Consider the following 22,922-nt stretch of genomic DNA (forward strand, 5'->3'; position numbering starts at 1 on the left):
GTTGCGAAAAATTTAACCCCGTGACAACTACCATATGGATTTTTACAATATTTATAGCTTTTTATAACTAAATCCTAACAATGAAGGTTAATAAATGCACATAAATTTTTGGAATTATATCTCCATTTATCTTTATATAGTTAAAGTGTTTTCTCGTATATCATTTTAATAGTGTTTTGTTTTTTTATATTTATATTTCCTTTCATATTCTCTTCCTTCAATTTACAAACAAATAAAAAAAATATGCGTTATTTGCCGACCTTCCAAAGAATTTATCATTATAGGAAAAATAATTAATTTTAGAACACCAAAAACAAAATCAATTTTGAAAACATAAATATTTTTATATCAAATTTCATGGGTTGTCATATCTTTTAAAAAAACTATTAATAAAATATTGATGTAATAATTAAAGCATTTTTATATTTTTGTAAGGGGGGGAATACAAAGTTTGATTTTTATAAAACATATTTATTGAGAAAGGCAGTTATGAACCTCAAATGAGACTAGTCTTATTTTTTAAAAAGGTGTAAGAATATTTAAATAAAAATAAATTTTTTTTTTGAAAACCCAAAAATAGAAAACTCTGAAAACAGCTAAGAAAAATTAGAAAAAAAAAAACTGGAATATTCCAAAAAAATCGAACTAACCCATGAAATATATATAAAAAATTGACAACTAATGAAATATTGGAAAAACCAGCATCTTGCGACTTATGTCAACTGGCTTGGTCATAGGCTTTACAAAATGGTTTTTCACTTTTTTTATATATATATTTTTCAAAGTTAGTTTTACAAATCTTCTACAGGGTTCTTAATGTTTTTATTTATGACATTCAAGATATTTCTTTGAAAAATTTATAATAATACAGTTTTTTTTTTTTTTTAAAAAACTGTCTAATCATTAGGTTTCACTAATTATTTCTTTAATTATATATATATATATATATATATATATATATATATATTTTATAAAAGTTTAGTCTGAGCTGGGTATTAAAATAATATGATCTTGAGCCAAATTAAATTTAATAATAATAATAATATAATCAGCTAATTAATATTGTATTTTAATAGAAAATGCCTATTTGATATTATAATGTAAATTTTTTTTACTTTAAAATGTATTAAAATATATTTTTTAATTTTAACCTATCAAATAATAAAAATTAAAATAATATGATGTTGAGTCAAATTTAATTTAGTAATAATGATATAATTAGTTAATTAATATTATATTTTAATATAAAATGAATGTTAAATAAATAATTTTTACTTGAAAATATATTAATTTTTTTTTAAATCTTAATATTAGTTTATCAAATAATAAAAAAACAATAAATTATTTTCAATTTAATCCTTAAAAAAAACATCTAAAAACAAAATCAGCCGCTCCATTTTAGATCAAAGCCATAGTCTATAAACCTTAAAAAGAAAAGCACTACTCACAAATTGAATAGCTGTCAATCTCGTTAAATAACCGTTAAAGTTCCAGCACAGATTCTGAAGAAAACCATCTTACGTGGCACAAGAACAAGCCGCCTGGCTGCGCCACCGTGGTAAGGAAAAAAACTGAAGTGGGTCCCACGGAACAGAATTCCTTGCTGGAGAATTTATTTCGAAAATTTACTTATTTATTTTACAACTTATTTCACTCTGAATCTTCTCTTCCCTTCTCTTTTCTTCTCTATCACCATCCAATTCCAATTCGAATTCTGTCCCTTTTTGTTTTTATTTTTGCTAAAATAAAAATAAAATTAATACTCCAAAAAGAGAAAAAAAAGAAGATAATTCAAGGAAAAGGAAAAGGAAAAGGGAAGTTTCTTGGTTTGGATTTTTTTTATTCATTCAAAAGATTGAAAGTGAAGACTTTTGATTTGATATAATTCAAAAGAAGGGTGGTGGTGGTGATGGTTATCTCTTGTGCTTGTGCCTTTTCTCTTTGAAAAAACAAGAGGTGAGCGTTTTTTCCTTTATTTCTCTCTTTACATTCTTGTCTTGCATATGGGAGTTGAGTTCTGAAATGGGTTTTCGTCTTTGCAATGGTTTCTGTTTGTAGATCTTTTGTTTTCATATGAATAGGGTTGTAAAGTTTCGATCTTTTTCTCTGTTTTTTTTTCAATTGTTTTGGGGTGTAGGGTTGAATTTGGGAGATGTTTGTTGGATGTTTTGAAGCGGGGTCGGTGAAATATTGATGATTTTTGTGTTTCGAGAGGCACTTGTGTGGTTTCGAATGCTGGATTTTAGGGTTTTGGGCTTTAATTATGATTTGTCATCTGTTATCTATCATTGCATATCGATGTTAATTGCATCTAGATTGAATTTGTGTTGGCTTTCTTTTTATTTGTTTCGATCAGTTTTTGCATCCAAGAACTTGATTTTTTTAAGCTTAAGCATGAGTTTGATGAATCATTATGGTTTAAGAGGACATAGCATGACTGATGAACTCTTTTATAGGGTTTACCTGATCATCTTACATTGAAGTTCTGATCGCTGATGTTGGTGGTGTTTGAAGGCTATTAGGTCTTGTGAAAAAGCATGAAGAGTAAATTTAGAGTTAACAGGAGGAAAAGAGAGATAACTAGGCAAGAACCTGAGAGGTTAATGGAGTGCCTCAGCTCTGGAGACCAATCAAGAGCAGTGGATGGAATGACACTTTCATCTGAGTCTCTTGCAACCAAAGAAAATCCCGCAGGTGCATATTCTTCGAAAAATGGTGTGCTGGACCTGGAACCAGACACCAGCAATCTAGAAGAAGCTGAATTATCTCTTCGTGGGCGTGGTTCTTTGAACTATGAGGTTTGTTTCTCCTGACTTTATCATTTCCATATTCTTCTTGATTCTTGATCAGACTGTTCGGCTTTCTTTAATCGTTGATCACAGTGAGTTTAAGTTACATTAAAAAGCTGTGTTGAAATTATCTTTGGTTTTTCTTATAACAATTCAAAAGACTCATGTATTAAAGCTCGTTAATTTTATCCACATGTTTCTGGATTTGAACTTTGAAGCTTAAAAGAATACTGGTGGGAATAAATCAACTTTGTGGAAGACTTTTATGATGGCTTGTCTTTAACACAAGATGACTGCAATTTGCAGGAAGCCAGAGCATTGTTAGGAAGAATGGAATACCAAAAAGGGAACATAGAAGCTGCTCTTCATGTATTCGAAGGAATAAATATTGCTGCTGTAACTCCCAGGATGAAAGTTACTCTGGCTAAAAGACAAGAAGACCACAAGAGACACTCACAAAGTTTTGCTACTCCATCAATGTCTATACATGCTGCCAGTTTACTAATGGAAGCAATCTTCCTTAAAGCAAAATCATTGCAGCATCTTGGGAGGTTCAGAGGTACTTCTGCTTTCTGATCATAGTGTTCTGCAAAAAAAAAAAAACTCTTAAGTACATTAGGTCACATTTTCTTTGTTTCCTGGGATGCTAGTCAGCTTAAGAATACTAATGTTCGTTTAGGAGTTTTAAATTATTTTTAGGCTAAGATGCCTAGAGCTCTCTCTCTCTTGTTTTTCTATTTTCTGTTTAATCTCTTCCTTTTCTACATCTAGATTTTGATGCTGCAGTGTCTTGGCTACTGTTAACGCCCAATTTAAACTCCAACCCTTGAACGAACATCAATTCTTATTCAATCCTAATTCCACATGCATCAAACAAACAGCTAGCTTTATCCCCACCTAAAACACTGAATTCCTATGACCTAAAGGCTCTACTGTGTCTCTTCCCTGTATTAACTAAGTGAAAACTTACCAAGCATCTCACAAATGAACCTTTAAGAGACTTAATGTATGTTTCACCAAATTGAGTAGTGCAATTGATCAGTATGTCATATGAATGGCTAGATTTTGCTGCTGTCTTCATATGCCTCCATGACACACAATCATCTTGTTATCCTTTGTCCCTCCTTCTGTCCTTCCCCACCCCTCACAAACATATATATGTTTAGGTGTAAGATAATTTTTGTAGACATATAACCTTGGACAAATTGGAAGAACTTGGAAGAATATAAAAGAAAATGAAGTTTTGATGAGACATGGAAAAACTTTCAAACCATCGTTGTAGTGGCTGATGTATGTTTTTAATCATCCTTGCAGAAGCTGCTCAATCTTGCAAAGTTATTGTGGACATAGTTGAATCTTCATTCTCAGAAGGCATGCCTGAAAACTTTGCCGCTGACTTTAAATTGCAGGAGACTCTAAACAAGGCTGTTGAGTTGCTTCCAGAACTATGGAAACTTGCTGATTCCCCACGTGAAGCAATCATGTCATACCGGCGGGCTCTCCTCCATCACTGGAACCTTGATGTAGAAACTACTGCAAGGATTCAAAAAGATTTTGCCATTTTTCTTCTGTACAGCGGAGGTGAAGCAAGCCCCCCAAACCTCCGCTCTCTGATGGACAGTTCATTTGCACCTAAAAACAACATAGAAGAGGCCATACTGCTGTTAATGATACTGTTAAGAAAAATGATTCTGACAAGAATTGAGTGGGATCCATCAATCTTGGATCACCTTTCATTTACCCTCTCTGTTTCTGGGGGTTTAAAGGCATTGGCCAGCCAGGTTGAGGAGTTGCTTCCTGGGATTATTGATCGCAGAGAGAGGTATCATATTCTCTCTCTATGCTATTATGGAGCAGGTGAAGAATTGGTTGCTTTGGATCTATTAAGGAAATTGTTGCATAGTAATGAGGATCCAAAGCGTGTTCCGGCCTTATTAATGGCATCAAAGATATGTGGGAAGACCTCTAAACATGCAGAAGAAGGGATAAATTATGCTCGCAGAGCACTGCAAAGCTTGGAAAATGACTGCAATCAATTGGAAAGTGTAGCAAATTGCTTGCTGGGTGTCTCACTTTCAGCACATTCTCAAGTAGCTGTTGCAGATTCTGAGAGGGTCACAAAGCAATGCGAGGCTCTTGAGGCCCTGGAATCTGCTGGAAGAATGACAAAGATGCAAGACTCTAATATTCTTTACCATCTCAGCCTAGAAAATGCAGAGCAGAGGAAGTTGGACGTGGCGCTTTATTATGCAAAGCACTTGTTAAAACTAGAAAGTGGTTCTAATATTATTAGAGGATGGTTATTGCTTGCTCGGATCTTATCAGCTCAGAGACAGTATAAGGATGCTGAAACTGTTATTAATGCTGCCCTGGACCAGACCGGGAAATGGGACCAGGGAGAATTGTTGAGAACCAAAGCTAAACTTCAAATTGCTCAGGGTCAGTTAGAGAATGGCATTGAGTCATACATCCAGCTTCTCGCTGTTCTTCAAATTCAGAGTAAGAGCTTTGGACCTGGGACAAAGCTGTATAAGGTTCGTGAGTTGATCCCAGCTAATAGAATTACAATTATGACAGTACTTATTAATTCACAAATCAGAAATATTTGAACTTGCCAGGTGATCATTTTAGCCTAAATGTCCTATTTACCTTCGCTTTTGGCTGTTAATAGGAATTTTTATTTTTTTGTATTTGCCGAGCTTTAGGCTATTAGGGTGTTTGATTACATAGATTTTTATCGATCAAGAAAAAAGGAAAAGCACTCGCTTGAGTGAGATGTGGGAGGCAAGAAAATGGGAAGATTAGAATGCAAGCCATTTTCTTTACTTGAGACTATCAAGGCATTTGCGGTTCCTTTTTCCCTTTTTATTTTTCTTTGAAAATGTGCTATGAGAGAACTAGTTTATACTTTAACTTTTTTTGTACTCGATTTTGCAGGACAATGGAAACCCTCCAAGTCATCTGGAATTGGAAGTTTGGCATGATCTGGCTTCCGTCTACATGAGGTTGTCCCGGTGGCATGATGCTGAGACATGTCTTTCCAAATCCAAGGCCATCAGCTCTTACTCAGCTTCTAGATGTCATACAACTGGTGAATTGAGATCTCACTTCAATTATAATTTACTTTTGTCGGACTCCTTAATTCTGATTCTTCATCTTTTGAACTTCTTTCAATTTGTTCGTTTTAGAATTTAAATTTTAGGGAGATGGCTCTATTCTGAGTTTTGCCATGTTAAAATCTTCTATGCATGAAATATTTCTGAGCTCTGAAATGTGGTAATCGATGGTGTGCATTGAACATATTGCCACTTTTGCCAAAATCCTGATGTCTGAAATTCAGGATGCTGAAAAGCCATCAAATTTATGTTTTCTTTCAAGCAATATGTGGCATGCTTAAGATAGTTCTGTCCAAGCTAAGTCAGCCTCATGCCCTGCTCCAGCCCTTCTCGACTCCTCCTTTTCCCGTATATTTTCAAGTCTTTGCTTGAGGGCCAAGGTTTTTAGTTGGTTTGCCAAGCCAAAAATGGCATTAACTTCAAACCCCCATGAGGACCCGAATTTGCAATGCATTGGCTATACCAGTCAGATTCTTTTGCATAGAAAGCAATTAAGATTGATGGAGAGGTGTAGTTACTTTCTGTAGACATTTTTTAGACTCTGAATTCTTTTTTTGTAAACATAACCAAGAAAGAAATTAAGTTATTGATTATCTTGCAGGTGTACTTTATGAGCAAAGGGGGCTCTACAAAGAAGCTCTTAAAGCCTTTGTGAGTGCTTTAGATATTGACCCCACCCATGTCCCAAGCTTGGTATCCACAGCCGTGGTTCTTAGACGGCTCAGTATGCAATCGAACGCAACCAGAAGCTTTCTAATGGCTGCTCTGCGACTTGATAGAATGAACTCATCTGCGTGGTACAATCTTGGCTTACTTTACAAAGCTGAGGGTGCTCCCTCCCCCTCCCTAGAAGCTGCGGATTGTTTTGAGGCTGCAACTTTTCTTGAAGAGACAGCACCAGTTGAGCCTTTTAGATGACGGACACTCACCACTAAGAGCTGTTGGTACTGTAAACGGCAGTGATTTTTTCCACTCTCCCCGCATGTCTTATTTTGTGTGAGTTTTGCACATTGCTGGTAGCAGTATATACATAGCAGTAAGAAATAAAGTATTCTTTTTCTCATAGCCCTGTACTCCAAAACACACAAGAAATGGAGGCCATACATGAATCATTCCTCCTCCACCGATGCTAATATTGTTTTGATGGCTTTAAGCAAGATCTGGAACTAGATATGGAGAATCTGCAAAATTACCATAACACCAAACACATAGCTGATAATTTTTTTTGAACTTTCTATAAAAATCCTAGTTCTCTTAATGCATTAGATTGCATAGAATCTGTGTTATCAAGATGAATTTTAGTCTTCTTAACGCATTAGAACAACATGGAACCCGATTCTCGTACTTGTAGACCAAATACATGGTCACTAATCTCCGACAAAGCTTGGGGGTTGAAAGGAAATGGTTCCCAAGGAAACGTCAAAAATAATTTGAACGACTCGACGAACAAAAAGGGTGTCAAAGTGAAGACAAATAAATAGTAAAAGAAAAAGGAACAGGGACCAGTCTTCATGCAGTGATGGTGGTCACGTTTAAAGAGAGAGGGTCACGACTCACGAGTAAACCTTTTGCTATCATCAATGCAAATTGCAATGGCAGACGACAAATGGAGAAAAAGGCCCCTTTTTTTATAAATAAAAAATATTAAAATGATATTTTTTATTTGGAAACTTAGATAGTGAGAGAGGATAAATATAGATATGTTTTTGCATGCCCAAAATAACAGTGTTTTCTCAAGATTTAAACCTGAAAAAATAATTAATTCTTTTTTTAACCATAAAGCTAGAAGGAGGATGGCAAGCCAACTCGTTTTTGCCTGAAATAATTCTTAAATTATTTTATAAGAAAACAAATAAGCTTAAAAATCGAATTATATTTCTATGCATGAATTATAATAATAAAACAAAGAAGTAAAAGTTAAACTTAGAAATTCATGCAAACGATAGCATGTCTTTGTGGGGCTTCGCATGCCTTCGGTTTATGTCAGAATATCCACCTATCCCGGCGAGATTGGCTGATGCTGGCCCTGTCAGATGGTCCACGTTGTTTTTCTTTCTAAAACGTCCTCGTACTTTCATATTTTTACATTTCCTCTTTTTTTTTTTCTTTTTCTTTTTTTCTCTTAAGTGATTTCAGTTTTTTTATAAATCAGTTGTTGAATTTAATAATTATTGGATAAAAGGGTTGAAACAAGTCCATCCTTGCGCAGATCTTAAAGTGGGATTTCCTCTTTTAATTTTTTTAAATATTTAAAATATAAATTTTTTATATGATACTATTTATTTTTACTTTTTAAAAATTTTTTTAAAATTTTTTTTCTTTGTTTCAAATTAATTTTTTTAATATTTTCAAATTATTTTGATATGTTAATATAAAAAATAATTTTTTAAAATAAAAAAATATATTATTTTAATTTATTTTTAAATAAAAAATATTTTTAAAAACAACCACAATCACACTTTTAAATACGCTTTGCAAGGTTGATTATTCAATTTTTATATATATATATATAAATATTTTTATTATGGAATAAATACTTAGAGCCTTAGCTTGGGCAAAGGGATATATTTTCTACTATATTTTGAGCTTCAATACTGAAAAAACTCATAAAAAGTTTTTTTAAAATATTTTATGAAGTAAAATAATCTTATTTTATTCCACACCATTCTTTATAATTTGACATACAAGAAAAAAAAAGTTAATAAGGATCAAAATTTTTAAAAAATACAAAATATTAATTTTTTCCTCAAGATGTATGAGATTATAATAATATTTATTTTTAAAAATATATTAAAATAATAATATTTTTAACATAGCACTTTAAAAAAACTAAAACTATAAAAAAAAAATTTAAAAATAAGTTTTTTTTAATATTTTCAAAAATATACTTTTAAAATATAAAAATAATCCTGCTACTACTCTACGTCCATCTCACAGCCGACACCTCCCTCAAAACTAAGACAAGACAAAGACAAAAGACAAAAGACAGACCAGCTGACAAGCAAGGAATTACTAGCATGTATTGGAACACCTGTGTTTTAGTCAATGGTTTTGTTGATAAATTATTCTTTTCTCTTACTCTGGTTTCGAAATCTATTTTTGTTATGTATTTGGAAATATTTTTCAAAAATATTTTTATTCTTTTTAGATTAATTATCAGAATAGATTTACAGGACTGTTCATGAAAAAGTTTTTTTTAAAAATCAATTTCGTTGGTTTTTTTTAAAAGAAAATATTTTTTGAACACTTCATATTCAATCCTAACCAGTGGACTGTGTCCTGTCTCTGTCGTCTAAAATCTTGAAACTGGGGTTTTCTTGTTCAAAAGTTTCAATCTTTTAGCAGCTTATCAGTAACTGTAGAAACTCTAGAGAGAGAGAGAGAGAGAGAGAGAGAGAGATGGAAAGTGGCAAGAAGGCAGAAGCAGGCCCATCAACAACAACAAGAGGTGGTTTTGATGAGAAACTAGAAAGGAAAAGGGAAACCAGTGAAATCCCACCTGCTGTAGCTGCTGCTGTCGATGATGATGAGGAGGATGATGGTGATGCTGTTGATAATGGAGTTCCTGTTGCTGGATTTGTTCCTGGGCCTTTGCTATCTCTCAAGGAACAGATTGAGAAAGACAAGGTTTTTCCTTGCATCACTTTTACTTTTCTATATTTAACTTGGATTCGCAATTTTTGTTATGTCTAATTCAAGCGTAATAATTTCATAATGGATTCTAGAAATCTTGATGTTTTCTTTTAGTTCCTTTTATCCTTTCTTTGGTTGCTGTATATGTGGAACATTTGCCTTGATAAATCTCGATTTTGGGGTAACATGCTTCTGATTTTTGTAATTGAGACCTGATAAAATGAGATTTGCTACAGATAGTCCATTATTTGAGTGTTCCAGTGTGAGAGCTGGTCAGCCAACATTGCACTGAGCAGGTTGCTTTGCCTGTTTCTTTTCTCCCTTGTTAAATTCAACACCAAGCAAAGGGACCGTTATTCTTTTAAGTTTGCATGTTAAGGGCTCAACTTTTCTGTATTGTTAGTGTTCTTAGAAGGGGTTGTGACAGTTTTTTATTGTATGGGAAGCGATTTGGGTATATTACAGTTAATTTATCTCACTTCTGTTTCTTTTGTTCTTCATTCGACAAAATAAAATACAACATGGGATCATTTTAACCATGTGATGCCATAACATGAAAGTAAAAATCCAACTCACTGGCATGGCAATGGCTGCTGGATGCATATGAACATAATTTTAAAAGCTAGTTGTGCTTTGCAGGAAGATGATAGCTTGAGGAGGTGGAAAGAGAAGCTACTTGGCTGCGTTGAAAGTGATTTGAATGGTTTGATTCAGGCATCCTTTTAGTCGATAACTGAGTTTTTCCCGTTTCACATAATCACGTATTTATCTTTGTGTTTTGTTAGGCCAACTGGAACCTGAAGTTAAATTCCACTCGATAGGAATTATATCTGATGACATTGGGGAAATAAACACTCCCTTGCCCGTTGATGAAAGTCAGAGCGGTCATCCCCTTTTCATTCTCAGGGAAGGATCTCGATACCAGCTTAAGCTAACATTCAGTGTTCTGCACAATATTGTTTCTGTCCTTGCATACTCAAATACAGTGTGGAAGGGGGGGATACAAGGTGCATAATCATCTAGCCCTCTGCATTTAGAACTTTTTACTTTATGCTTCTGAAGGGATGGATAAGTCTTGCATATATGACTAATTAAACCTAAATCTGTTATCAGTACCAAAAGGTGGCACTTCTTAAAAAAATAGATAAAAATCAGATGTTATTCGACTCTTATCAGGCTTTATACCATAGTAGGTTACAATAACATACACGGACAATTTTGTTCCTTTCTTTCTCATTTCTGATTGGGGTTGGCTGACGAAGGCGTAGATACAAGTGCTAAAGAGAGCAATCATGTCATCCTCACAATGCTTTCAATCTTTTAGTTTGTTAGGATCACATATCCTGCAATTGTGCATTTTGTCTCTCAGGGAACTGTTTAATTATTACCATTAGCTATCTGTGACTGTTTTCATTTCTCGAGTGTCAGTTTGATCAAAGCAAAAGGAATGCTGGGTACTTTTGCTCCTCAGCGGGAACCATATGTCCATACTTTGGAGGAGGACACAACTCCATCTGGTGTGCTAGCAAGGGGAACTTATTCTGCAAAGCTTAAGGCAAACATCATTTCGTGAGAATTTCTTCTGTGTGCTACTGCTAAGCTCTTTTTACATTCTTGGTTGCTGTTTGATGCAGTTCGAAGATGATGACAGAAGATGCCATATGGAGCTCAAATATTCCTTTGAGATTAAGAAGAGACGCTAGCCAAATTTTTCTGCGAGGAGTTTCCTCATGTTATCATGTGTTTCTCTGTTCCTTCTCTTTTTGGTCTTTAAGTACACAGATGTTTTCGAACCTGTTGAATTTACTATAGCATTTAGGTGCAAGGAAATATAGTTTTCGTTTTTTCTTAAATAACTTGTCTCTGCTTCTTTGAATCATAACTTTTCGCCTCCGTTGATGTGGGAGGAACATGACGAGTTCTTGCTGCCACAGCAACCGAGAGTTCATCTGGCAAGTAAACTTGTTTCATCCTTTTGCCTTTTCGATTCTTCCTCGAGGTTTTCCTTCATCTGCAATTCAACTTTGCTTCAAATTCAAGGCTTATAGTCAAATTTCAGTACTGACAGCAATGAAAATGAGTAGGAATAGGTTAAGTGACAATCCATCTCAGTGAAGTGACATTCGAGGTTTGATTGCAAGCCGTTTCTTTTTTTAAAAATCAAGTGATGGAACCTTCAATGGATCTGTCTACTCTAACCCATTTCATTACTTCAAGCTATCAAATGTTTTCAGCACACAATACATCATCACCCGTCAGATCAACCATTTACTACGATATGCTTGGAAGTTTAAATCTACCTGATCGTATGCTCGTGGGGCCCCGCCATGCTCAAGGTTGAACTCCATGGCTCTCTGCTCAGGATAGGTTGAGTTGTATTCTAGAGAAAATTCACACCCTGTTTAGCATCTGATGACCTGATCAATGCATGACGACTGTAATCTACTTCGTGTTATAGCCGCTCGCTTATGTGGAGCTAAGATTAGCTATAGGTGGCTCGAGTTAGGAAGCATTGTTTTAGACAAAAGACAAGATGCCCGCTCTGGATACAACAGAGATGAAGACTGCTAGTAGTTCTGAAACTTCTCACCAGTCCACTGGTAAATGAAGCGCAGCAGTACAGCACAAGTTCCAGCTTCTGAAAACATGGAGCGTTCTGGTAGTTGCATCATCTACAAACCAATTCCAGCCAGGCAAGAATGTGGGAGGCAAATGTGGGAACCACAGATTTACGCTACTTGAAGCTAGTCACAAGTAATGCTGACATAAAAGAAACAATTAGATACGCTAAAACACTTAGCCAACAGGATTTCTTCTCACACAATACCAATCGCCACGAGGTTCTCTAAAAGCTTCAAACTTCAGTAGGATTTTATTTTTTTTGGAAAAGGAACTTCAGTAGTGTTACATAGGTAAGAAATCCATCCAACAATTTCACACATCAAAACCCGTCTCTAGTGGCTTGGCCCCCCTTGCTTTAGCCCCAAATATACGTATCGATCTAAGTCAGAGGCAGAATGGCTCTAATCACCTTAATTTACCCTCGTGGGATTACTTCCTTTTTGCTCAGCAATGTTCTGTAACTTCATACCGCTGCTCAAATTTCTGATTCAAACTCATTCGCTAGAGAATACGAAAACACGTACCTTCTATTCTATAGGTAATTCAAGAGTGCATCAGCTGAAGAATTCTACAACTTGATAGAGAATGAGAAAACCTATATTCACAGTACTCAAGCCATGCACATCAAGCTTTCCCATGGTCCCACTAACAATCTTCATCTCTTAAAGGGACATGTCCCCTTCATCCCTATCATCTCCGTATCTTCTATCTCAATACAATAACCATATGTTACCACAGTAACTGTACTTTGCAGTCATAGGTACTACAGAGAATGTCATGCACCTTTATTAAGCTCCCAAACTGCTGTCCTCTTTCCTGGAATACTCTCAGAATCTTCATAATATGCAATATACTTTACTCTTGGAGACCTTGTCATGCTGGGAACTGTATCTACTTCATGCTGGTGTTCTACTTTCGAATCCACAAGCACATCAGATCCATCATGCTCTCACTGCAATTTTAGGAAAACAACCAGGAAAGCCAAATTCTCAAAGAAAAGTTCATTTCACTGGCAAGGCAACATATTAGACTGTAACTGGCAATTTGAACATTTGTGGTAGAGACATGAAAGTATGAAACCATTGGTGCTTATCCATCTTAAGTGAAACCATTTTTCTACATAGATACTGTCAATGTATATGGCAAGAATATCAACAATATATGGCAACCAAATTGTAACAGAATATATTGTATTTATTATAGACTACAAATCAGGGATTATAGACTACAAATTAGGGATTATTTACATGTATTTATAGGACTGAATTCTTCCTTTCAGAATCAAAGGAAAATACAGAGAACTTTACATTGAAATCTGATAATTGTGACATGGTATCAGAGCCGGTTATTCTCTAATCTAGATCTTTTGTTCTTTTCTCAAGTCTATAGACTGAATTCATCAGTATTTGGTGATATTTTTCTTGAGATTCCTAGGATGTCTGGAGAGGCTTTTCTTACTCGATTCAATGGCAAAAACTATGCCAGTTGGGAGTTTCAGTTTCGTATGTTTGTTAAAGGGAAGGAATTATGGGGGCATCTTGATGGATCTTCACCAGCACCAACCGAACCACAGGAGCTGGGTATATGGACTACCAAGGATGCGAAAATTGTCTCCTGGATACTGGGGTCTGTTGAACCCCATATGATCAACAATCTTCGATCGTTTGGCACAGGGAAGGAGATTTGGGACTATTTCAGACGCATTTATTCCCAGAACAATTCAGCTCAAAAATTTCAGGTCGAAATGGGTATTGCCAATTACAAACAAGGTAATCTTTCAATTGAACAATTCTATGCTGGATTTCTAAACCTATGGAGTGAATATACTGCATAATTTACTCTAAAATACCGAAAAGATAGTTTAGAAGCACTATACCTTGTTTATGCCGAGAGCCAGAGGGACCAGTTCTTGATGAAGCTCCGGCCAGAATTTGAGGCTGTGAGAGCTAGCTTGATCAACCGAAGTCCAGTACCCACCTTGGATGAATGTTTGGGGGAACTGTTACGGAAAGAACAACGACTCGCCACTCAACACGAGTTGACCAGGACACTGTCACCGAGATATAATGTGGCTTACATGGCTCAAGGAAGGGGACGACAGAGGGTGGGAGCGTGCAGTGTTTCAATTGCAAGGAGTTAGGGCACATTGCCAGAAATTGCAGTAAGAAATTCTGCAATTATTGTAAGAAGGAGGGGCATGTAATCAGGGAGTGTCGTCTGCGACCACAGAATCGCCAAGGGTTTACTGTGCAGTCAAAATTGGGGGCTACTTCTATGGCTGCCGCAGCCGTGTCCTCACCGTTGGCACCAGAATCTTCATCGTCGGTGAGCTCTTTGTCGGGCACGATCACTCCCGAGATGGTGCAGCAGATGATCATCTCTGCCTTCTCTGCACTTGGAATTTCTGGTAATAAACTTACATTTCTTTGGATTCGGCATATAATAAACCGTGGTTAATGGATTCGGCAGCGTCGAATCATATGACCAGCAGTAAAAATGGTTTGTGTAATGTGCGAAAATACATGGGTAATCAACATATACAGGTTGCAAATGGTGATAATCTGCCGATTTTATCAATTGGTAATTTTGGTCTTTATTTCAACAATATTTTTTGTTGTCACCGAAATTATCAACAAAGTTTACTCTCTGTTGGTCAAATGGTAGAAAATAACTGTGAAATTCTCTTTAATCGTCATGGTTGTTGTGTGCAGGATCAAGTGTCGGGGAAGGTGATCGCAAAGGGGCCTAAAGTGGGACGTTTATTTCCAATACAATTTTCTATTCCTAGTATTAATTCTTGTGCTTATTCTACTGTCATTAATAATCCTCATTTTTGGCATAAGAAATTGGGACATCCCAATTCTAATGTATTGACTCATCTTATGAAACATGGATATTTGGGGAATAAAAAATTCTTTTTCCACAGAATTTTGGACTGTAGTTCTTGCAAATTGGGTAAAAGCAAAGCAATTATCATTTCCTTCACATGGTAGTCGTGCTTCTAAATGTTTTAAATTATTCATACTGATGTATGGGGTATAAGTCCTGTTATCTCTCATGCTCAGTATAAATATTTTGTCATGTTTATTGATGATTTCAGTCGTTTCACTTGGATATATTTTCTCCGATCTAAAGCTGATGTATTCTCAACATTTCAGACTTTCGTAGTATTTGTTGAAAATCAATTTTCTGCTCATATTAAAATACTTCGTTCTGACTCCGGGGGGGGGAATATGTGTCCAAAGAATTTCAAGAATATCTTAAAAACAAAGGGATTCTCTCTCAAAGATCTTGTCCTTACACTCCTCAACAAAATGGACTTGCTGAGCGTAAGAATCGTCATCTTTTAGATGTTGTTCGCACTTTATTAATTGATTCTTCAGTACCTACTCGATTTTGGGTAGAAGCTCTATCCACAGCCGTTCATCTAATCAATCGTTTGCCTTCTCAAGTTCTAAACTTTGCATCTCCATACTCTATTTTATTTGGTGTTCTTCCTGAGTATGATTCTCTCCATGTGTTTGGGTGTGTTTGTTTTGTTCACTTACCATTTACTGAACGTAATAAACTCTCAGCCCAAGCTGCTCGTTGTGCTTTTCTAGGATATAGTAATTCTCATAAAGGGTTTGTATGTTATGATGCAAATGCTCATAAAATTCGTATCTCTCGAAATGTGATTTTCTTTGAAAATCAGAATTTTTTCCCGTCTTGTCCTTCTACAGAATCCACTCCTATCCAGCTTCCTACATTTGATGATGATGATAGTCCATCTTATATCTTTTGAACGTTTTTAAGCCAGGAATTGTATATCAAAGACGTCATCCACCATCCACTTTGCCCCTTCGGACACGGAACCGACATCTGATCATTCCACTCAACTAAGACGATCAACTAGAGTTTCACGTGCCCCAAACAGGTATGAATACTCAGCAACCACTATTGATAGTACTTTTGTGCCTAAGACTTATGCGCAGGCTTGTACCCAAGAATGTTGTCAACAGGCCATGAAAGAGGAACTTCAGGCTCTTCAGGATAATCACACATGGGATATTGTTTCTTGTCCTACCAGTATTAAACCTATTGGCTGCAAATGGGTATACACTATTAAATTCCAACCTGATGGATCTGTGGAACGATATAAAGCACGGTTAGTGGCTCTTGGAAATTGTCAGGCATATGGTATTAATTATGAGGAGACTTTTGCACCTGTGGCTAAAATGACTACCATACGCACCATTATGGCAATTGCTGCTTCCAAGAGATGGCCACTTCGTCAAATGGATGTAAAAAATGCATTGTTACATGGAGATCTGAAAGAGAATATTTATATGACTCCTCCTTCTGGTATGTTTACTCACCCATCTGATAAAGTCTGCTGGTTGAAATGGTCCCTGTATGGTCTAAAACAGGCACCCCGGGCATGGTTTGAAAAATTTCGCACTACTCTTCTGAAACTTAAATTTATTCAGAGCCAATATGATTCCTCTCTGTTTCTTCAGCAAACTACTACTGGTATTGTTGCTCTTCTGGTATATGTGGATGATATTATCATTACAGGATCTGACATTCCACTCATTGAGGATTTACAGCGTTCTCTTAACAGTGAGTTTCATATGAAGGATCTGGGACATCTTCACTATTTCCTTGGTCTCCAGGTGCACTCTATGTCTAATGGGATTTCTCTACATCAGCACAAATACACCCAAGAGATTCTTCTCTTGGGCGGTCTTGAATCAGGGAATAGCGTTCTTACACCTCTTGAGCTTAATTTAAAGCTTTGTCAGAATGATGGTGACCTGTTACCTGATCCCTCCATATATAGGCAATTAGTGGGCAGTTTGAATTATCTAACCATTACTCGGCCAGATATTTCTTTTGCAGTACAACAAGTCAGTCAGTTTCTACAGGCTCCTCGTCAACCTCATTTAGCTGCTGTTCGAAGAATTCTTCGCTATCTTAAAGGCACATCTGGGCGAGGATTATTTTTTCCTGCTGATAATTCATTACAATTAACAGGTTATAGTGATGCAGATTGGGCAGGGTGCATGGATACACGTCGGTCTGTTACTGGGTGGTGTATGTTTCTTGGAAATGCTTTAATTTCATGGAAAAACAAAAAGCAAGACCGAATCTCAAAATCTTCCACAGAATCTGAGTATCGAGCTATGTCCTCCGCATGTTCTGAAATTGTGTGGCTCCAGGGTTTGCTACGTGAACTTGGTTTTCCTTAGCACACTCCTACACCTCTTCATGCTGATAACACAAATGCTATTCAGATTGCTACTAATCCTGTGTTTCATGAACGCACCAAACATATTGAAGTCGATTGTCACTATATTCGTGAAGCTCTTGATCATAATATTCTTACACTACCTCATATTTCCACCGAGCATCAGACCGTTGATGTCTTTACGAAGGCCTTGTCTCGGCCTCGACATCAACTCATGATTGACAAATTGATGCTTCTTGATCGACCAGCATCAATTTGAGGGGGGATGTCAATGTATATGGCAAGAATATCAACAATATATGGCAACCAAATTGTAACAGAATATATTGTATTTATTGTATTTATTATAGACTACAAATCAGGGATTATAGACTACAAATTAGGGATTATTTACATGTATTTATAGGACTGAATTCTTCCTTTCAGAATCAAAGGAAAATACAGAGAACTTTACATTGAAATCTGATAATTGTGACAGATACTACACCTGAAACAATCCAAATCAAGTTCGAAGATTGCTCGTACAAGGCACAAAATACACCAGTGGTTGAAAACTTGTTGCAATTTTTATTTTTCCTGCGTCAAGCATCATTCTATAGTAGCTTGTTGCTGTTTAGATTTAAGTGTTTTTTTATGACAAGCGTCTACGTATTAGTTTTAGGTATCTCTCATATCTTAATTTATAAAATAATTGTTTTATTTATATAAAAAAAATAAAATATATAATAATCTTAACAACTTTAATTAATATCCAGTCTTAATTAATCGAATATTGACCAAGAATATTTTAGGAACAATGCTTTTATACAATAAAAATCTCATAATTATAATAATTTTATAATTTTTTTTTGCAAAATATTTTTGTTTTCAAAAACCTTATCTTTATTCTAGATTTATTAATCAAATATTTGATGAATATTAAAGATAAATAAACTTTTATTAATAAATTAAATATATTTTACATGAACAAAATTAATGACTCGTGTAACCAATTAATTCACTACGTATCATAAACACCAACACACATGACAAGGTAGATCAAGCTATGGGAATTTTAGAAATGGAAGAAGAGAATTCAGAAGAGTGCTGGTTGAATCAGGCAATATGCCACAGGATGTTTCAATGTTATACAAGTCTGTGATTTCTGGGAGGAGAGCAATGCTGGTGTTGCAATTAACTCTGATGGCCAAAAAGTCAAGGATAAGTGCTCCAAAGCTTCAGAAGGCACTTGTTGGAATCTGCAGGATATGTGAAAGTCATCTTGCAACTTAGTTAGTGCAGAAGCATTATCATTCTCGTATCGCGAGTGGAAAACAAGATTTGCAGAGTCAAAGGTGTTTTTATATGGGGGACTTTCGAGATTTGTTTTTTCAATGATTTCTCAATCTGCAAGGATCATTTTGAAAGCCTTTTGCTGTTTCTTTTGCTAAATATGTTATGAAAGTCTCAGAGGTAAGCAGCAGACTGTCCACAGCTGTGGAGTCCGTGCAATTTGAAATGTTCTTTTGTTCTTTGTTAGAATCTCAGAGATTGGTGTTGAGGCCATGCTTGATTGAGCATATCCACCCTTGCTTGGAAGAGGTTCTTGATCAGATACATGTAGACCATTTTAAGAAAGGCTTCTGCATCTCACAGCAACTGATGCTTGGGTTTCGGATAGATATCTTCTGTCAGCTACTCTTCTATGGTTGTTGGGCAACGAGCAGATTATTGCCTGCTCACCAGCAGCCGTAGGAAGTTCATAACTGTGTTGTTTCAGGTTTTGCTTGCTTATTTACATCCAGTAAAAGAACGCATAATAGAACAAGAAGAGAATTAGCATGAGAGAAAAGGAAGAATCCGTTGACTTATGAAATCCTAGGTTCTCATCAAATCATCAAACCCTCCCCTTCAAGACGATCCTTATCCCCGAGGTCAACTTCTGGGAACTGCAAATTAATTCATCATAACGAGGTCTTCCCATGTAGCTTCAATCGTGACACCAAAGGATAGTTGTTGCCCAAGAGACTAGAAGGAAAGGACATCTGGTTCGATTTGGATATTAAGTCCAGGTCTGGGGCCGCTTGCAATCCCAAAAACAGTGCCACCGGTGCCGTGACAGTTTGCCAGACCCCCCGGAATGCCAAGAGTTAAACCTGCTAAACTGTTCGGAGACCATTTAACGACCAAACAATTCTGACTGTCAGTTTTACAGCGCGCGCGCGCACATATAGTGTCATCATCTATGTTTTGAGAGAATGCTAACTTGTTCGTGTTGAGTTAACCAGTACATATACTATCGACTTTGCACTTCATTTGGAAGATTCTGTATTAAGAGGGCTCAAGAACCTCTTCCCAGAGTACACAGCTATCCTTGAAAGCGCCATCACCTCTGCAACAGCCAACGGATGAGTCGAAAAGGAGTGGCTCGGGCATAATTTCGGAAGAGACAGTGCCTCAACAGGTTTCTATTCTGGCAAATCTATCAATACTAGAAAATCTGTTCTCTAGCACGATTTTTTTAGTGTTTTTTGGAAGCAACGATCATATCGATTCTGGGCTAATGAAAAGCCAACCAGTTGGTTTTCGTCAGCTAGAACTTGAAAGTGGTGTACTACTCATTCAAGATGCATCTGCTAGGCTCAGAGCTCACCTTTTTTTTCCAAGATAAATTGAGCCATTAAACTTTCATTTTTTCGAAAAACTTCACCTCGGGATGCCAGAGTCCGATGGATTCAGCCATGTTCATGTACAAATAAGTTAATTTGAAACTATGGATTCTAATAAATTTATTTTCTTTATTTAGATGGATATGAGTGAGGACTATGGACGTTTATGGATTTATTCCCATATATACTTTGAAGTTGTCGCTTGACATGACATAGCCATATGAGAATTTAAATGGAACTTTTTATATATATAAAAAAGCAACCGTGAATCAAATCAACATTTATAGTAACTCAAATCCTTAAATACTATTTTCTTTCACTATCCTGTTATTTTCTCTATACTTGTATCGCCCGACCAGTCCAAAATTAAAAAGAAAAAATACTTCTAATTTTATAAAAAAATTTAAGTTAATTTGCTGACTTGATTAACCTAATAAAAAATATAAGTTTGATTTAACCCAATAAAAAATCTAGGTTTGATTTATATCAACCTTTTAATCCCATAACATAGTTCTTATCGATTAAAAGTCGAGTTTTACAATTATGATTTTATATATATTCTGTATTGCAATGTAATGTTTTTTTAAATTAAAAATATATTAAAAATAATAATATTATTTTTATATTAGTATATAAAAATCATTAATAAAATATTAATTTGATGTTTTTAAGATGGAATTAAAACATTTTTGAAAACCAAATCAAAACTTAAAAAACACACACCACGTATAAACATTAATTTCTTGTTTCTTAACTAATTTTTGTTGAATGATTGATTGAACTAAAACAAAAAATAAAACTCTAATATTTTTAGAGTGAGTTTGATAGCATATTCTTTTTATAAAAATGTTTTTTAACTAGAGAAATTATTAATTTAATTGTTTTAAATTTTTTTAATAATTTTTTTATATCCTTACATTAAAATAAAAAAACATTTAAAATAAATAAATTTTGGCTTTTTACAAATACATGTATTTTAAAAAATAATTTTTTATATCCTTACATAAGCAAAAATCAATTTTAACTCAATTACAAGCTAAATACACTTTAAAAAATAATTTTAAACACACTCTAATTTGATTATCAAACTTGATTAAATTTAAACTAATCAATAAACAAAAATCCCTATATTTTTGATAGCACAACAACTTAACTATTCCAGTTTCAAAATCTGTAACTTAATTACTCAATCATACATGACTACTAAAAAAAACTGGAAAGCCATGGTATAATTATTGTGTACACAATGCTATTTACTAGAATAGTGTGATTATTATTTAACCTTTTTAATAATAATAATAAAAAACTTGCTTTTTCTTTGAGGGCATTTCTATTTTTTCCATGACACCCATTTGTTATTGTGCTATTATTGGAGACAATATGGTCTCTAAATCTTCTAAAATGCACAGTAAAATGACTTTTATATTATTCAGAGTAAAAAAAATATTAAAGTTTGGTTGAGATTAATTTGGTTTTTTTTTTTTTTTTAGCATGGTATAAAAAAAATTATACACTCAAGAGCATAAAAAATAAAGCATCACTTGAGGTATTTGTGACTTTTTAAGTCTTTTTTTTGTGATTATCATGTTAGCCCAGGGATAATTTGGTTTTTTTATTAATTAAAAAAACTTATTGGTGCGTGTTACAGACGATGCCCATGCCCTCTTAGCAGCATGTGCGGCATCATCCCATATTCAAACTTCATCTTTCAAAGTAGCATTTAAAGCAGTTTCTTATATTCTTTCCAATGGTGCCGTGCATGTTAGCATCGGATGAATGATTAGGCCTTGGTGGACCTTTTCTTCTTCTTTCTCTTTTCTCTCTTTTTTCTCCTTTAAAAAATGTAAAGGTTTTCTTCTCTCTCCTTTTTTTTTTTTTTGCATCCAATTTAATCCTTATTTATTTTATTGGTATATATTTTGTTTTTATTTCATTCTTTGAATGAATTTTTTCTTCAACCACCCATCATTTAATTTTTATATCAAATTTAGTTCTTATTTTTTTAATTGTTATTTTTAAAATTCTTTTCCTAATTGAATTTTGTTTTCAAATTTAATCCCTTATTATTTGATTTCAAATTATTTTTTATATCAAATTTAGTCTCCATTTTTGTTATTGTTATTTCTTTTATTTTGGAACCTTTATTTTTTTTGCATTTTGTTTTTCAAATCAACCCCTCATCATTTTATTAATTTATAATTATTTTTAGAGTTTACCGTCGATGAGGTTGGTGTTGGACTCATGATCAAAGATCTGAGGTTTCAAATATTAACATGAGTTGAAACATTTGTTTTACTTGGAATTGGTATTTATGTTTTTTTTTAGTTTGTTTTTGTTAGATTATCTCAATCTTGTGCTCATTATCACATGGTTAGCAAGTTTGACACATTGTTTTTTAATTTTTTTTTTGATTTTGCCCTTGAACAAGTTGTTTGATCATTGAATTTCATAATATTATTTGGTTTATTTTTGATAGGGTTACCCCGATACCACAATCAAGTTACATATTTTTGCATTCTAACCAGAATGAGTTTAAGTTTCTTCTTATTTGCTTTTTTACATTGAAAGTTGTTAACTCTTTTTATTCATGTTATTAAATTAGTCAAACTTATTGAATATGGTTCAATTAGTCAAATCTTAGATTTTTCTTTTGATTTTTTTTTAGGATTTGTGTTGCCCTTGATATATATATATATATATATATATATATATATATATATATATATAATTTTTTTGTCGTGTTTGTAAAAAAATGAGTCGGATGTAGCGCGGCCCAGCCCCCTATCTATTAACAAAAAAACATTAAAAGGGTCGATGGAAACACTGTTTATACCGACTCAGCAAAGGACCGGAACAATAAGCCCATTCACCTAGTCAATTTTTC

General features: G+C 34.6%; 2 protein-coding genes across 3 annotated transcripts; both read left to right on the forward strand.

The window, feature by feature from the left end:
• Positions 1–1,666: 1,666 nt before the first annotated feature.
• Positions 1,667–6,970, forward strand: LOC118050013 (protein NPGR2). Of its 2 annotated transcripts, none has more exons than XM_035060213.2 (6): positions 1,667–1,956; positions 2,457–2,798; positions 3,096–3,348; positions 4,104–5,323; positions 5,727–5,880; positions 6,507–6,970. In XM_035060213.2, exons 2-6 carry the CDS (start codon positions 2,538–2,540, stop codon positions 6,821–6,823), a joined length of 2,205 nt encoding a protein of 734 aa, XP_034916104.1. In that variant the 5' UTR covers positions 1,667–1,956; positions 2,457–2,537; the 3' UTR covers positions 6,824–6,970. The 2 variants fall into 2 exon arrangements, with proteins under 2 accessions (XP_034916104.1, XP_034916103.1); XM_035060212.2 differs by having other exon boundaries at positions 2,515–2,798.
• Positions 6,971–9,073: 2,103 nt separating this feature from the next.
• LOC118050061 (rho GDP-dissociation inhibitor 1) lies at positions 9,074–11,523 on the forward strand. Its single transcript, XM_073407376.1, is given in 6 exon segments — positions 9,074–9,532; positions 10,178–10,241; positions 10,324–10,545; positions 10,968–10,975; positions 10,977–11,093; positions 11,173–11,523. Coding segments are annotated over 6 exon segments (708 nt in total). The 5' UTR covers positions 9,074–9,304; the 3' UTR covers positions 11,242–11,523.
• Positions 11,524–22,922: the final 11,399 nt, after the last annotated feature.

This window comes from Populus alba, chromosome 2 (assembly GCF_005239225.2).
Source record: "Populus alba chromosome 2, ASM523922v2, whole genome shotgun sequence".
NCBI lineage: Eukaryota > Viridiplantae > Streptophyta > Magnoliopsida > Malpighiales > Salicaceae > Populus > Populus alba.